This window comes from Fusarium subglutinans (assembly GCF_013396075.1).
Source record: "Fusarium subglutinans strain NRRL 66333 chromosome Unknown NRRL66333_c0000003, whole genome shotgun sequence".
NCBI lineage: Eukaryota > Fungi > Ascomycota > Sordariomycetes > Hypocreales > Nectriaceae > Fusarium > Fusarium subglutinans.
In genome coordinates, this window is record NW_023502066.1 from 133,689 (window position 1) to 149,003 (window position 15,315).

Consider the following 15,315-nt stretch of genomic DNA (forward strand, 5'->3'; position numbering starts at 1 on the left):
ACTCAATGGCTCAGTTCGCCATATTCACACTACTTTGAGTCATGTATCAGACCTCAAACACATTTGGCGGGTATCCATTCACATTATTTACCTACTGCCTAATCCCCGGAAGGCCTATTTTGTTACAAAGGTGTAGAGAACTCCAACCGACACCGTGGCCAGATGTATAACCGAGTCCCAAAATCATCAAAACCCCAAAATGCAAAGTCCTCAAGTCCACCGTCCGTCCCCTGGCTATTCGCCCTAGATAGAAATCTTGACTTGTAAACGCCGTCATCTCATGGTGTACATTTGCCCCCGGGGGATAAAAGGAGATTCGTAAGTTTGTGTTTTTACCGCATGCCATGTTTCGAGGTGCTTAGGCCTCATCGCCGCGTCGTCCGCCGCGACCACCACCACCACGGCCGCGGCCGCGGCCACGACCATCACCCCGGAATCCACCTCGGCCACGGTGCTCGCCTCGTCCGCGACCTCGGTGGTTGCCACCTTCGTTACGGGGACCCTTTCGCTGCACCTGGTGGAATCCGTCGTTGGGATCAGCAGGGGCAGTGGTCTGAGTTGTTAGCATCTGATTGTATATCATCGAATGAATAATCAGCTTACCTCAGGGTGGTCATCAGCCCAGGAGTGGGTGTTGGCGACGCGAGTAGGAGCAGCAGCATCAGCCTCAACAGCCTCGGCAGGCTTCACATCGACCCACTCCTGTGAAGCGGACAGATCGTTGCTCGTGTCCCAATGGCTTTCGGCGACGGCGTTAGCAGCGTCATCAGCAACACTGGCGTTGGCCAAGCCGTTGGAGGTGGAAGAGGGCTCAGTGACAGCGGGAGCGGCGGTGTCGCCAGCCTCAATCTCAGTAGCGGCAGCGTGCGCAATAGTAGGATCGGTAGCGACATCCTTAACATGCTCGACCTCACCCTCGGCAGGCTGGGGCTCGTCAAATTGAGTCTTGTACTCTTGAGCGAGGGCCTTGACCTTGGAGACTAAGTACCGTATTGTTAGAAAAGACAAGTCCCAAGCTGAGCTGCTTTAGGATACTCACAAGAGGTCTGTAGCTGCTCGCCAGGCACGCTGTAAATCTGATCCTCAGAGCCGTTGACAAGCTTGAGCATAGACTGCACAGCATTCTCGTCACCAGAGTAGATAGCAAGAAGTACACCCTCGATAGCTTGGCTCTCATCGGAGTCGGGGTCTTGGGCTTCCTCGCGGCGATAGGCAGCAAGTCGCAAGAATTGTGAGAGGACGAGGAGGTTGTCGTGGAGAGACTTGGTAGACTCAGCCTTGGCCTCTGCAACAGCATCGGCCTTGGCTTTCTCCAAGTTCTTCTCCCATTCTGCCTTGTCACTGGCGGCACGTGTGCGGTACTGCTCGTCAACCTTTTGGTATTGCACAAGCTGTTCCTCGTATTGCGCTAGCTGGGCCTGCAGAGCGGGCTTCTTGAGGATCTGGGTCTTCTGGTCGTTGTTGATGATTCGAGACTCGACCAATTCATCAAGGGACTTGCCAGGGTTCTGGCTCAGGAGGGAGTCGGTCTTGGAAGCGTTGGTCTAACGGTAAAGTCAGTATGAGGATGATCGACAGTTGGGCTGCAACAAGGCAAAAAGGCACGTACGATCTTCTTGTTGACATTTCGGATGTTCCTTTGTGACCGTTAGCAATCTGCCGTCTGTGCATATGAAACTCAAGCTTCAGAAACGTACTTCTGGATCTCCTTGATGTATGGGCTCTCGAAGCTGTCATCGCTGTTCTTATCGGCAGTGGCAGAGGCAACGCTGGGCGCAGGAGATTCGGTTCGCTCGAGGGCCTTGGCGGCCTTCTTCTTCGCGGACTTGGAAGGCTGAACAGCTTGAGCGGCCATCGCGGTAGGATGACGAGATCGTGTGATTTGGTGGTAGAGAGTTTGCGCGGAGACGTTACGGCACTGTCAGCGATGTGTGCGACAGGCTTACAGAGGAGATGGTTCGTTGAGTGTTTGAGAAATTGAAAATGCTAAATGCTAGAGATGCGCGTAGAATGGTTTGGAGGAGAAGAGTTGATTTTTGGGGGAGGCAGTTGGTGGAGAAGAGTAATAAGGCGAGGTAGCTGAGGTGAACTGGAGCAGGAGCAGGAGAAGTCCGAGTTGGGTTGTGGTACAACGAAGCTTTGCCTGTCTGTGCCCGCCAGTGCCAGTAACTAACACTACCTAACCTCAGCGTGCCCAGGCAACCCCCTGCATTGACACTGGCATTGTTTCTGGCCGAGAATACGGGGCTGTCATGTCAATTGCTTTATACCTACAGTTTTGGTCTAAAATGGTTTCACATCATAATGAATTTTAGGCTGGGTGCAGTATTTTCTTTATCAAGACTCATCCATTGTTTGTCCTAATCTATGTTGGTTGGTTGTTTGTACGGATAGAGACGGAGTGTTCTCTCGTTGGTCTGCATCATCGTCATGACAAGAAAAGCCCCACCCAATCGTCGCATTCCGGCAGCTGAGATGAGGTTAGGTGGGTGGTCTCGTGCGCAAGCGCTATAGTCTTTCGACCTCGCGATGCCCTCTGCCCAGTCGCGGAACCCGTCAGGGGTAATCATACAGTGCCTCAATTCCGAACTCTTTAATGGCTGCCGTGTATGTGATACTGTTGCATTATGTCGGATGTCGCGTCCATTCATCTATGCCTTTATGGCTGGCTCTCAAAGGTGGCACGGCTCTTGAGGATCGCAACGCTGTTGTAGGTTCGGTGGGGTTTGTTGTTTGTCGCAGTTCTTCGTTTGGCTCAACCCTTGAATTTGGTCAATGTATCCTAGACAGCATGGATCAGCAGATGCGAAGAGAAGATGCTTCACAAGACATACTCTCGTCACCTTCTTGACGCTCCTCGCAGAGAGACCTCGTTCGCCCGACTGTTTCGAATGGATCGCCGCTTCTTTGACAAGACTTTTAACTTAGTTAGTTTAGGCCGTCGTGGTATAGAAGGACTCGTCGGATTCGTACGTTTCCATGAATAGGACGTAGTCGAGGAAGATCTAAGACAAGTAAACATTAGCATCAATTGCGGCCATGAGAACGTCTAAACGCACAGTAACATCGGCGTTCTTCTTCAAATTGTGGTTTGAATGAGCCTTGATGATCTTCTTGACCGTAGCCTTGGGGTATGGTTTCTTTCCGAGTGCCATGGTTGATGAGAAATGGTTGTTGTTTTGTTAGTTGCAGTGTTGACAATACGCGTTCTACCGTTGCTACTCTGACCTCACTGATCTGCTTCGGGAATAAGCCAATCGGCAGCGCCCGAGAAGTCTACAGTAGGTACGTACCTTGCCTTGAGCTTCGTGGGCGGGCAGTTCACACCCTCAAATTGAAGTAGCCCCTGGCTCTGTCTCAGGGAGGGGTGTACAGTGCTAGTGAATCACAACGGCCAAGCACACGCACTGTAACCCACCTTTGGATTTGGGTTGGTTGAGCGCAAGGCTCACAAGCTAGAGATCTGTACAATAACGACAGCATCTTCAGTCTCCCACCATGGCTTCATTAGTACAACGTCGTATGGTGAGCTTTCAATGATCAAAAGTATGATCTTATTATGTCTGACAGTTCTCTAGCTTTCAAAGGCGGACGAGGAGGCAGCCGACGAAGTTGAGGTTCGACGTGAGGACCAGGACAAGATCAACAGATTCAGTCGCCTACACCAGCGAGAAATCCTGCTGGAGGAGGAACTGAGCACAAAAACCGTACGTCTACGAAATACGAGCATTGGGGTGTCTCTAAAGCCTCGCCGAACACCGACTGATTCAATATTGCTGTATAGAAGGAAAAGGAAGAGCTTGACGATTTGTCTACCGAACTTGAACTCGCCGATGAGGACGAAAAGATCCAGTACGAAAGCGAAATACCCCTTAAAGCGAAAACACAAATAGACTGACTTGGACACAGATACAAGATTGGCGATGCCTTTTTCCATGTCTCGGTAGAGCAGGCTCAGGAGATGCTGGAGCAGGCAACAGAGAAGCTCGAGGAAGAGTCAACATCTTTGGAGGAGAAGCTATCATCTATCCGCGAGGAGATGACCAAGCTCAAGGTCGAGCTATATGCCAGATTCGGAAAGCAGATCAACCTAGAAACTTGAACAAACAAAGAAAATCGAAGCCTGATACCCCCTCCAAAGAGAAGAGACCAGAAAAAGCCACACCGATTTCAGCCGGAAGAATTCTTATCCAGTCTCTCGTGAATGCAGCAATTCTTCTGCACATCACAACGTTTGTGGGCAACCTTATTTGTAATCCCATTGGGGGCCGCCGGTCACGCACTCCGGTATCGAGAGCCGGGTCAGCAACTTGGTATGGAAGAGCTCAGCTCCTTGGTCTTGTGTCCGGTTGCTATTCCCGGTTTATCCGTCACCAAGAACCACTTCGAGCAACCCCAACTTTGATGACCAAACAACACCGATTCGCTCGCTCAATGAGTTGATTGAAGCTAATGCGGGACCAACTTTTCAGACTATCGAGAATTGAGCTGCGGTTCGGTTCCCTGGGAACTGCTCTGGGGAATGATAACAAAGGTTCCCCTCACCTGCGGAAGAGACTCCCGCAGATAGGTACTATACTCAAGCCCTCACACCCGCCGCCTCCATCATCGGCGCCGCGAAGCCCACCTTTTATCCATGAGTGCCCCATATTTGAGGCCCGGCTCCGGATCTCCTGTTGTGGTAGTCATGGGGAATTGCCACACAGATGCCTCCCCCCATGCATTGGATTACGCCTTACAGTAGCCTGAGTAACACCCCAAATATGATCAGGGAGAGGGAGGGCGTAGCCACTTAGCCCATGGATATGCAACACCCGGATCGGCCATTTTTGAAGTCATGGGGGAGAAGAGTGCATGTAGAACCTATCCACTTCGTGTGCTTGTGCGTATTGGTCATTCTTTTCTTTGCAACATCACATAACTATAGCTGCTATTCCTGTTTTACTCTTCCAATTGATTGTTTTCTCTTGTGAATAGCTTCAGTGCCTCCAGACGCCAAGAAACCATGGCTGCGAGTGAATCCAGTGAGACAACACGGGAACCGTCACCATACCGTAAGTCGTTACTAATACTCTTCTTCTTCTTCTTCTTCTTCTTTCTCGGACTGAATTATTGTTTGTATTCTGGAGTGAGCTCGAACTCACAATTTATTAGGTGGACGGAGGAGAAGTAGCTCATTCTCAGATCATATACATCATCTCGACGAAATCGAGGCTCAATCTCGGTATGAAGAAGAGGCGGCAGACCGAGGTCTCGGCGCCCTTCACAACATCCGTTCGCGGACTCGGAGCCGCACAAACGAAGTGCTCGTCACTTGGGAAGTCGACGATCCTGAGAACCCAGTAAATTGGTCAGATGTATGTCCTTCATCGTGGTTTTGTTTCTTCTCATAATAATGAATGGCTGTAACAGACAAAAAAGCAAATAGTTCTACTATGTACATCCGTTCTCGTCATCAACTCTACCATGGGCTCTGCCCTCCCAAGCATGGCCATTCCTGATATCACCAAAGACTTTGGCATCACTTCGGAAGAACAGAGTGTCTTGCCCATTTCTGTTTACCTCATTGGCTATGTGTTAGGTCCAGTTGTTTGGGGTCCTCTCAGCGAACATTATGGACGAAGAGACCTGAGTCTGGTCACCTTTTGTCTCTTCACCATCTTCACTATGGCTTGTGCTTTGGCCCCGACTTGGCCTGCTTTGTTAATCTTCCGCTTCTTCTGTGGAGCGTTTGCTAGTTCACCTATTGCTATCGTGGCTGGTATCCTGGCAGATGTGTATAATGACCCGCGGACCAGAGGCAGAGCCTTTGCCATTTTCATGGTGGTGAGTATATACTAATGATCTTCAAAACCTCCTACATACATGGTATAAGCTGACCTGGCAATAGTGTACTACCGGTGGTCCCATCCTCTCCCCTATCCTATCTGGCTTCGCTGGCCCTAATATTGGTTGGCGCTGGGTCTTCTGGATTGCTCTCATCATCGCAGGCTCTACACTCGTTCTCATTATCTTTCTCCCCGAGACATACGGCCCGATTCTCCTCTCACGCCGCGCTCGAAAACTGCGCAAACAAGATCCTTCGTCTCGTTCCATTGCCCCTCGAGACCTCGAGACAACAGACCTCAGACAACTTCTCACTGTGGTTCTGACTCGCCCTCTTCGCATGATCATATCTGAGCCCATTGTGACAACCTCTTGCGCCTATCTCTCCCTTGTCTACTCCATATTCTACATGTCTTTCCAGGCATTCCCAATCATCTTCCAAGACGTCTATGGCCTTTCACCTGGCGTTACTGGCCTCGCATATCTTCCAATATTTGGTGGTGCAGCTCTGACCCTCCCAATCTTCTGGACATGGGATAACACACTTGCTCGTGCTACAGAGCGTAATGCCCTCTGGGTCCAACGCGAAGAGTATCGTCGTCTACCTCTAGCCTGTCTCGGTGGCCCCCTCTTCGTCGTCTCTCTCTTTTGGCTTGGTTGGTCTGCCCGTGCAGAGATTCCCTTCGCTGCCCCTATGCTTGCTGGTGTCTTGTTTGGGATGGGTTTCATGCTAATCTTCATGGCCATACTCAACTACATCACAGATGCATATGAGATCTTTGCTGCCTCTGCGAATGCTGCGGCCTCTACAACTCGCTCTCTCTTTGCTGTTGTGCTACCACTTGCCACAAAACCCATGTTCCGTCAACTCCACATCAATGGTGCATGTTCACTTCTCGGTGGCCTCAGTGCCCTCATGTGTTTCATTCCGTTTATTTTCATCTGGAAGGGTCCTAGTATACGATCTCGCTCAAAGTTCTGTATTGCGCTACGCGAGCGAAAGGAGGAAATGCAGCGGAAAGAGGATGAGGCGAGAGCTAGAAAGGAGCGTTATGAGCTCAGGAGTGAAGAGAAGGAGAAGGAGAAGGAGAAGGAAGTCGTTTAATTACGGCACAGCCTCCTTCTTGCTGGTGCAACCTCTGGTCATCATTCTACCCGCGTTTGATCGGATTTCAGCATAACAGGGTACACGGAAGGGCTTGTGAAGTCACACAGACGTTTAGCATTGACTAAAGATACCTGATCTATTGACAAGGGAGCAGAATAACAACACTCTGGTATTAGAGACAGCATCTGTAAGGCTTGTTACTTACAGCAGGCTAAAGAGACAGAATGAATAAGATTCCACAGTTCGACCTTTGTCCACAAGTACATGGTGCTTGTCATGTCCTCTCCTTCATAGGATGTCTAGCATTTTCACAAGTGTGCTTGCCGGCCAACATAGCCATGGTGATAAATTGAGTTTCTTTTAAACAGACTGTTGCGGTTAAGTCGAGCCCTCTTCGGGCGTTCAAGGTTTAGTGTGGGGCTCTATGTCTCTTATACTGGTTCAGGAGTTGCCCAGGGGAGCGCCCTTGATACTCTCGAGTACCGTTAGCTGTGTCTTCTGGTCTTTCACCCTACCAGATTCGGCTTCTGTGCCCGCCCTTGTTTCTCCGTCTATGGTATCATTCGAAAATCGACTCCTTGGTGTGACAAATACATCTGTTGCAGCAATGCTCTCTCTGACCACGCTTGGTGTAAGCGGGACTGTTGGGTCCTCAGCCGCTTCGGCAACGTCGTCATGTTTCGAATGTCGTTGACCAATCGCTTCGTGCATTAAAGCAACTACTCTATCACCCAAGCTCCTGGAAGACTGCGGCTTCGACAGCTCCCTGCCTGGGACATGTAGGTGAGGCTCCCCCTTCATATTGCTGATCTCTCTCCCCAAAGCTTGAAGCTCGGTATATCCAGATTCGGAAGGGCGAATCCCCATTTCGGGATATTCCATACAAGCTGAACCTAAGGCAGCATGTCTTCTGAAATGATCTTGACTGACACGATGTCTAATACCTTTGGATGGGATAATCCGTCCCATCTTTGACTTCACCAGCTCACCAAATTTGGTAGAAAAAGACCGTGGCAGAGTACGTGCACGCTGCTTTGCCTCATCATGGGGCGCATCTGTGGCCCATCTAATCTGACCTTCAGATGTCATGTGCTTGACTGCAAAATCTCTTGGATGCACCCGGTCTCTATCTGTCGCGTTCTTGTTCCTTTCCTCTCGATTGTGGGACGGGAATCTTGACCAAGACTTTGGAGGCTCTGTGAGTCGTGTTAACCTCATGTCTCCTACCGATTCCCCTATCTTAGGTCGCATTGTGGCAACCCAGCGCTCAATCAGCCACTTTGAGTTCCCTGGAGAGGACAGCTCATCCGTTGTGGGAGTTAGTTGAGAGACCTCTCGTCCTGTATCCGAGATACTTCTGGAGCTGTTTCTAGCTGCTCCAGGTTCATTCAGTGATCTGCTGGAGGACTGACTTCTCTGGCTCGGCTTTGCTGTGCTTAAATGGATACTGCCGCTGTGTCTTCTCTCAGCTTCAAGTCTGATGGCCCGTTGCCACAGGTCTGTTGCGCTCTCTCGGTGCTCTAATCCTGGCTTCTGATACTCCTCTGTTGGCAGCCGGCTCATGTGAGGTCGAATGCTCAAGTTCGAACGACCTTTTGACCTGTCACTCGCTTCTCTTTCGTGCCCTCCTAATCTTTCCAAGGGGATGAGCAGGCGATTTTGCCCTTTGGGTGACCCAGAAGAGCCTCCTTTGTGTCGAAGTTCAATGCCATCAGATTTCGCCCTCAGGTGGCTCGGAATTGCCAGCTGGATCTTACTTCTGAAGGATTTATGAACAGTTGGTGGCAGCGAAGATTCGGAAAACTCCTCACGGAAACGGGTAACCACTCTTTTCTCCGTTTTTTTCAGTGCTAATGCTTCACTGAAACGTCGCCTAATGGACCCGAGCTCAGCCTCACGTTGCAGGAAGCTGGCAGATTCTGATTGAGCCATGGAGGTCGTGTCTTGTGGAGCGTTCAGTGGAAATTCAACGTCGTGAATGTTTCCATAAGACTGGGATTTTATCCGTGGCACGTCGATATTCAAACTCTTGGAGTTCTGGTCATTTCCCTTTTCCTGGTCTTGGGAAGAAGTATGGCTTCGCCCTTTTCACCATATTAGTCGTCTTTGAAAAGTGGTAGTTGGAAATCACTTACATTTGAATGGAGATAACTCCATGCTATCCAGGTCCTTGGGGTCAAGTTTATAAAGATTCTGCTGGGATCGCATTGGACTAGGCTGTGACTTTGATGGGTCACTTGAAGACGTGTGGTCGGTAAATGAATTGAGAAGGGCTGTTACAGTAGGGCCCCATGGTAACTCTCCAGATAAGCTTGGTATTTCGTAGCGATCATTTTTTGTCTTGGAGTTGGACTGAGAGTAGGTTTCCACCGTGTTGGGTATGTTAATACTGGCTGGTTCATCGGGCATATTAGGTTTTCCATTTGCTGGTGTCTCTCGAGCCTCTTGGACTTGGTCCCCCTCCGCCCGTCTCGGTGACGAAGTATTGTAATCAGTTAGTTTGGTGTCTTCAGTTGGTTCCAGTTCATCTTCTTCGTCAAGGAAAAGAGTTGAGTTGTCTCTTGAGCGGAGGCCCTGGGCTATGAGCCATACGCCAAGAGCAGAATGCCCATCTCCTGAAGAAGCATGACGGCTGTTGAAGCTGCTGTCTGGTCCCAGAATACGGTCGAGACGCCCAGCGCCGTTTGACAGCTGGAAAGATTTCTGAGAATGTGTGAAGTCGCCGTCTTCGCTCGCTGAAACGTGCCTTTTGGGGTAAGAAGGGGAGAGTCTTGGATGCACGTCATCTTGTCTCCAATCATCAGCGCCGTTAATTGACTCTGATGTCTGTGAAAATGTTTTTTGTGGTTTATTTTCAGCTCGTTGAGAAACTCGACTGTCTTGGTGCGTGTCCTGATCGACCTGATCCGAGTCGAGTTGAGTAGAATGTCCATTGCGAGAAGAAGATTTGCTAACGCCGAATTCAATAGCATCTCGGGGTCCAGAATTAGGCAAGGTCACATCAACGACTGAAGCCATACACCGGATACTGTTCGTGGGTTTACTCTCAATCTGATCATCCGATTCATCGGACTTGAGTTCATCCTGAATCCTTTGGTGCATGATGCGCTTCAATTCGGCTCTGCGCGCAACCTCCTCTTCGCTGTTCCCAACCGAAGCATGGGATGGGTGGCATCCGTTGTTGCTATGTGAGATGGTGCGAATGAGCTTGTTGCGTACAGTATCAAACGCAGTGCTAGACTTTTTTGTTGGTTGTGCTCGATCTTGATCTGAATCAGAATCGTCGTCATCCACATGCTGTCGTATGACAGAGCCGCTCTCGAAAGAACTATTCCGTACTGGTATTGCCCAAGCCGTGTTTGGCAAACCTATGATGGACTGTCGATTCTTCTCACTTGGTTCTTGGTGTTCTTCCTCAGTTGGGGGGGCGATAACAGGAATTGGCTGGAGAGCTACATCGTTTGCTGTATATTCCGAATTCTTCTGACGGCGTTTTGGGATCTTGCAACAACAAAGGAGTTTTGAGGGGTTGAAGGAAGGCATTAGTGAGGCTTTGGAGGATAGGGGTGTTCTTCCAAAAACGACCAAAAAGTAAGGTAGTGAAGAGTCGGTCACCAAAAGAAAGAAGTATGAGGGTCGTCCAAAATGGAGAGTGTTGATGAAACAGGAATACCTCTACCTGGGCAGTCCGAGTAGAAGCCTGGTAGTCTTGGTTCCCCTGAGGCCATCACAACTTCCACATCTGTTCTTTCCTCCCCGCCGTCCTACAGCTTGCTCATTGGAAGGTGCAATTCAGTCATCACGAGGCCATTCTGGAGAGTCAAAGTCACCTATCCATGCTGCCACCTTTTGGGGAAGGAGACGACCTGGTCTTTCGTCATGCTGTTTTCACTTTTCCAATCGACATTGTTGGGTACATACTGATTGGTGTCGTTTGAGCATCAAATCTCTCTTGATGAGAAACAACACACCTAACCTAGAGCTGCACCTTATTATTATTTTTCCCTTTATAAGTCGCGTAAGTAGACAGTAGAACAAGGTTTGTCATCGAGCAATTGACCAGTTTTCTGGTGAATACATCTTCTCAAAAATGTACAAAGTTTTCGGCACTCTCCTTAATGCATCTTGGCTTGTCATACGTAGTCCAAATCCCCTAAACTCCGAAAATTTCCGGTGTAAGCGCAATCCTACAACATCACAACGCCAAAGCACGTGGTCGGTCTCCAGTACGATAGGCCGTTGCAAACCATGAGTAGGAGGATAAGCTAGACACCGACATCGTTGAACGAAAAATTAGGACACGTCCTCTTGTTGGAGGCTACGAATGGTCGATCTTCTCAACAAAGTGGGTTGCAGGACCACGCCAAAGGCCGATCTGCGGCGAGGTAGAAATTGGCCTCAGCACTTCTTCCTGCTTCCTTTGCTCCATTATAGCTCCTGAGAGAAGAGAAAATTGGTTGATGAGGTGATTGACGTGCAAGCACGCAATTCGGGAGCCGAGCAAAGATTCATTGAGGCGTACTAGCCCCATTGTGCCCTGCGAGAACGGTGAATACCCCTGCCACAAGCTGCAGAGCTGCTGCAAACTGCCCCTCCATTAGCGCCCACCGACAACCCGTGAGCCGTGGAAAGGGCCCTGAAAATCCACTCCGGCAACCGCCTCCCCCGATTAACCAACCACCTCGTACGCTAAGTACGAATACGTGAGATTCGACGTGGATGTTTTTAGAGGCTCACGCCTGAGTTGTACAGTCCCGTACTGTAGGTAGCAGTGGCAGTGGCTAGAGTGGCCGTCAGTGGCAGGCAAGCTACTCCTTCACTTATCGGTGAAGTGGGTAGACGAATGGTAAGATATCTTGAGTGCCCCGGCGCCAATCAAATCAGCGGCGTAGCTTTCCTCGACCACTTTTTTACCCCTCCCCCGCTTTCGGCCTGGCTTGGTTGGTCCCCTCTGATTTTTCGTCTGAGCAAGCTCAAAACGTTCTTCTACTCTCGACTCCCAACTTTTCTTCTCTTCCTTTTTCCTTTCCTCTTCTTCATCTCCCTCTTTCCCTTTGCTCTATCTCGAAAAGGATCTCTTAATTGATCCAATTTGGCACAGACAAGGGCTCTTAACCATTTTGTACGTGAAGCTCTTAACACTTCCGCCTTTCTCAACTCCCCGCCAGCTCCCCTCCATCCAGTCAAGTCCCGTCCGGCCTTGTTCGATTTCCTCCGCCCCTCTCCCCGCTGCAACCCCCGCCTGCACCGTGCTCTCAAGCAAAATCTCAAAATAAAAGACTAACTTGACAACAACAGTTATACCCAAATCAAGAATCAGAAGCAGTTGAATCAACCGCAAAGATGGTTCAGTCCGCTATCCTCGGTTTCCCCCGCATGGGTGTTAACCGTGACCTGAAGAAGGCCACAGAAGCTTGTCGGTCTCCCGCAAAATTTCTGACTCGTGTCATCATCGACTAACCAAATTTTAGACTGGGGTGGAAAGATCTCTCAGTCCGACCTCCTCGCTGAGGCCAAGCGCCTCCGTCTTGCTCACTGGAAGATCCAGCAGGATGCCGGTGTCGATATCATCCCCAGCAACGACTTCGCCCTCTACGACCAGGTCCTCCACCAGATCCAGGACTTCGGTGTATGTATCTCCCTCACCTTTAAGTCATAGAACAACATTTGCTGACCCACATCCTCTAGGCTGTTCCCGAGCGATACACCAAGGATGGCCTTGACACCATTGACCAGTACTTCGCCATGGGCCGTGGTCACCAGAAGGGGGGTGTCGATGTTCCTTCTCTGGAGATGGTCAAGTGGTTCGACTCCAACTACCACTACGTCAAGCCTACCCTCCAGGACAACCAGACCTTCAAGCTCACTGACAGCCCCAAGGCTGTTGCTGAGTTCAAGGAGGCCAAGGAGGCTGGCATCAACACCCGCCCCGTCCTCGTTGGCCCCGTTTCTTTCCTCCACCTTGGCAAGGCCGATCGTGGCCAGTCTGTCGAGCCCATCGACCTTCTTGAGAAGCTCCTCCCCGTCTATGAGCAGATCCTCACCCAGCTGAAGGAGGCTGGTGCCGAGACTGTCCAGATTGACGAGCCTGTCCTCGTCTTCGACCTTCCCCAGAAGACCAAGGATGCCTTCAAGCCCGCCTATGAGAAGTTCGCCAGCCTTGGTGACAAGATCCCCAAGATTGTCTTCACCACCTACTTCGGTGATATCGTCCACAACCTTGACCTCCTCCCCAAGGACGTCTATGGTGTCCACATCGACCTTGTCCGCAACCCTGAGCAGCTCGAGAAGGTTCTCGGTGCTCTCGGCTCCAACACCATCCTCTCTGCTGGTGTCGTCGACGGCCGCAACATCTGGAAGACCAACCTGAAGCGTGCTATCGAGACCGTTGAGACCGCTATCCAGAAGCTCGGCAAGGACCGTGTCATTGCTGCTACCTCCAGCTCTCTCCTCCACACCCCTCACACTCTTGCCAGCGAGAAGAAGCTTGACCCCGAGATTGCCGACTGGTTCTCTTTCGCTACTGAGAAGGCTTCTGAGATCGCTCTCATTGCCAAGGCCGTCACTGAGGGTCCTGCCTCCGTCCGAGAGCAGCTTGAGGCTAATGCCAAGTCCATTAAGGCTCGTGCCGACTCTCCTCGAACCAACGATCCCCAAGTCAAGGAGCGCCAGTCCAAGGTCACCGAGAAGGACTACGAGCGCAAGAGCGAGTTCACCACCCGTATCAGCCAGCAGCAGAAGAAGCTGAACCTTCCCCTCTTCCCCACTACCACTATCGGATCTTTCCCCCAGACCAAGGAGATTCGAGTTCAGCGAAACAAGTTGACCAAGGGTGAGATCACCACTGAGGAGTACGACCGCTTCATTGAGAAGGAGATTGAGGAGAACATCAAGATCCAGGAGGAGCTTGACCTCGATGTCTTCGTCCACGGTGAGCCTGAGCGTAACGACATGGTTCAGTTCTTCGGTGAGCGATTCCAGGGTTATGCTTTCACCACACACGCCTGGGTTCAGTCTTATGGTTCTCGATGCGTCCGACCTCCCATCATTGTCGGTGACATCTCTCGACCTCAGCCCATGACCGTCAAGGAGTCCAAGTACGCCGTCTCGGTCTCCAAGAAGCCCATGAAGGGTATGCTTACTGGTCCCGTCACCTGCCTTCGATGGTCTTTCCCCCGTGACGACGTCCACCAGTCCGTCCAGGCTGAGCAGCTTGCCCTTGCCCTCCGTGACGAGGTCGTCGACCTTGAGAAGGCCGGCATCGACGTCATCCAGGTCGACGAGCCCGCTCTCCGTGAGGGTCTTCCCCTCCGCTCCGGTGAGGAGCGTGATGCCTACCTCAAGTGGGCCGTCCAGGCTTTCCGCCTCTCCACCGCCGGTGTTGAGGACGCCACTCAGATCCACTCTCACTTCTGTTACTCTGAGTTCCAGGACTTCTTCCACGCCATCGCTGCCCTCGATGCCGACGTTCTGTCCATTGAGAACAGCAAGTCTGATGCCAAGCTTCTCCGAGTCTTTGTCGACTCTGAGTACCCCCGCCACATCGGACCTGGTGTCTACGACATCCACTCTCCCCGTGTCCCCAGCGAGCAGGAGATCAAGGACCGCATCGAGGAGATGCTTCAGTTCCTTAAGCCCGAGCAGCTCTGGATCGACCCTGACTGTGGTCTCAAGACCCGTCAGTGGAAGGAGACCAAGGAGGCGCTTGCCAACATGGTTAACGCCGCCAAGTACTTCCGTGCCAAGTACGCCAAATAAATGCCAACCCATAATTGTATAAGAGGTTGATGACGGTGATGAAGGCGTATGAGGATTGTGTTAATAGCATTTTTGTGGAGGCTGTTCTTCAAAACAGCTACGATTTCAACATCGGCGTTTGGGACTGGCCTAAAAAAGGGTCCAGATATGTTTGTGGTAAAATCCTAAAAGTTAACCTGTGGATTAGGATCTGGGTACGGCTGGTTTGGCGAGCATTCAACATTTGCATATACCCTCCCGATTGGGAGCAGATGAGGGTCTAAAATCAACAAATTGACCTATTTTTCATGATGACGATGATGAAACTTTTGTTCCTTCTTTATAATTGCGGTGACTGATTGTGATATGATACAAACGAATGAGTGTTTGTGTAAATAGGTATTGTATATGATTACCCCGATATTGGAATACCTAGGTGCACGTCATGGTGTTTTGGTCTGACGAGGTGAGATTGAATTTCATCACGTGCCCACGCGTGGATGAGCTATCGAGCCCCACGTCACAACGCGCTTCTTTGTTATCCTTGTTCTTGAAGCGACGATGTCAGTTTATGCTTGACGTTCTTCAACATTGAGGAATCATACTTCACACGTGACATCTGACGCGATGCGTCACTACTTATC

The 15,315-nt window shown here is 50.6% G+C and overlaps 6 protein-coding genes across 6 annotated transcripts; 3 read left to right on the top strand and 3 right to left on the bottom strand.

Annotated features, from left to right (window-relative positions):
- Positions 1-358: 358 nt before the first annotated feature.
- Positions 359-1,855, bottom strand: FSUBG_650 (uncharacterized protein; the record flags this gene model as incomplete). The annotated part of the gene is made up of 5 exons (XM_036684705.1): positions 359-553; positions 604-980; positions 1,040-1,544; positions 1,610-1,637; positions 1,698-1,855. The coding sequence occupies 5 exons, from the start codon at positions 1,853-1,855 to the stop codon at positions 359-361; spliced, it is 1,263 nt and encodes a 420-aa protein (XP_036543667.1).
- Positions 1,856-2,755: 900 nt separating this feature from the next.
- On the bottom strand, positions 2,756-3,155 carry FSUBG_651 (histone-like transcription factor (CBF NF-Y) and archaeal histone domain protein; the record flags this gene model as incomplete). The annotated part of the gene is made up of 4 exons (XM_036684716.1): positions 2,756-2,782; positions 2,835-2,916; positions 2,974-3,005; positions 3,060-3,155. 4 exons carry the CDS (start codon positions 3,153-3,155, stop codon positions 2,756-2,758), a joined length of 237 nt encoding a protein of 78 aa, XP_036543668.1.
- A 343-nt stretch (positions 3,156-3,498) lies between these two features.
- Positions 3,499-4,102, top strand: FSUBG_652 (prefoldin subunit 4; the record flags this gene model as incomplete). Its single annotated transcript, XM_036684727.1, has 4 exons — positions 3,499-3,525; positions 3,579-3,707; positions 3,785-3,852; positions 3,910-4,102. 4 exons carry the CDS (start codon positions 3,499-3,501, stop codon positions 4,100-4,102), a joined length of 417 nt encoding a protein of 138 aa, XP_036543669.1.
- Positions 4,103-5,005: 903 nt separating this feature from the next.
- On the top strand, positions 5,006-6,931 carry FSUBG_653 (polyamine transporter 3; the record flags this gene model as incomplete). The annotated part of the gene is made up of 4 exons (XM_036684738.1): positions 5,006-5,054; positions 5,155-5,357; positions 5,413-5,826; positions 5,891-6,931. The coding sequence occupies 4 exons, from the start codon at positions 5,006-5,008 to the stop codon at positions 6,929-6,931; spliced, it is 1,707 nt and encodes a 568-aa protein (XP_036543670.1).
- A 444-nt stretch (positions 6,932-7,375) lies between these two features.
- On the bottom strand, positions 7,376-10,477 carry FSUBG_654 (uncharacterized protein; the record flags this gene model as incomplete). Its single annotated transcript, XM_036684749.1, has 3 exons — positions 7,376-7,821; positions 7,879-9,018; positions 9,070-10,477. The coding sequence occupies 3 exons, from the start codon at positions 10,475-10,477 to the stop codon at positions 7,376-7,378; spliced, it is 2,994 nt and encodes a 997-aa protein (XP_036543671.1).
- A 1,800-nt stretch (positions 10,478-12,277) lies between these two features.
- Positions 12,278-14,692, top strand: FSUBG_655 (5-methyltetrahydropteroyltriglutamate-homocysteine methyltransferase; the record flags this gene model as incomplete). Its single annotated transcript, XM_036684760.1, has 3 exons — positions 12,278-12,350; positions 12,406-12,563; positions 12,623-14,692. The coding sequence occupies 3 exons, from the start codon at positions 12,278-12,280 to the stop codon at positions 14,690-14,692; spliced, it is 2,301 nt and encodes a 766-aa protein (XP_036543672.1).
- Positions 14,693-15,315: the final 623 nt, after the last annotated feature.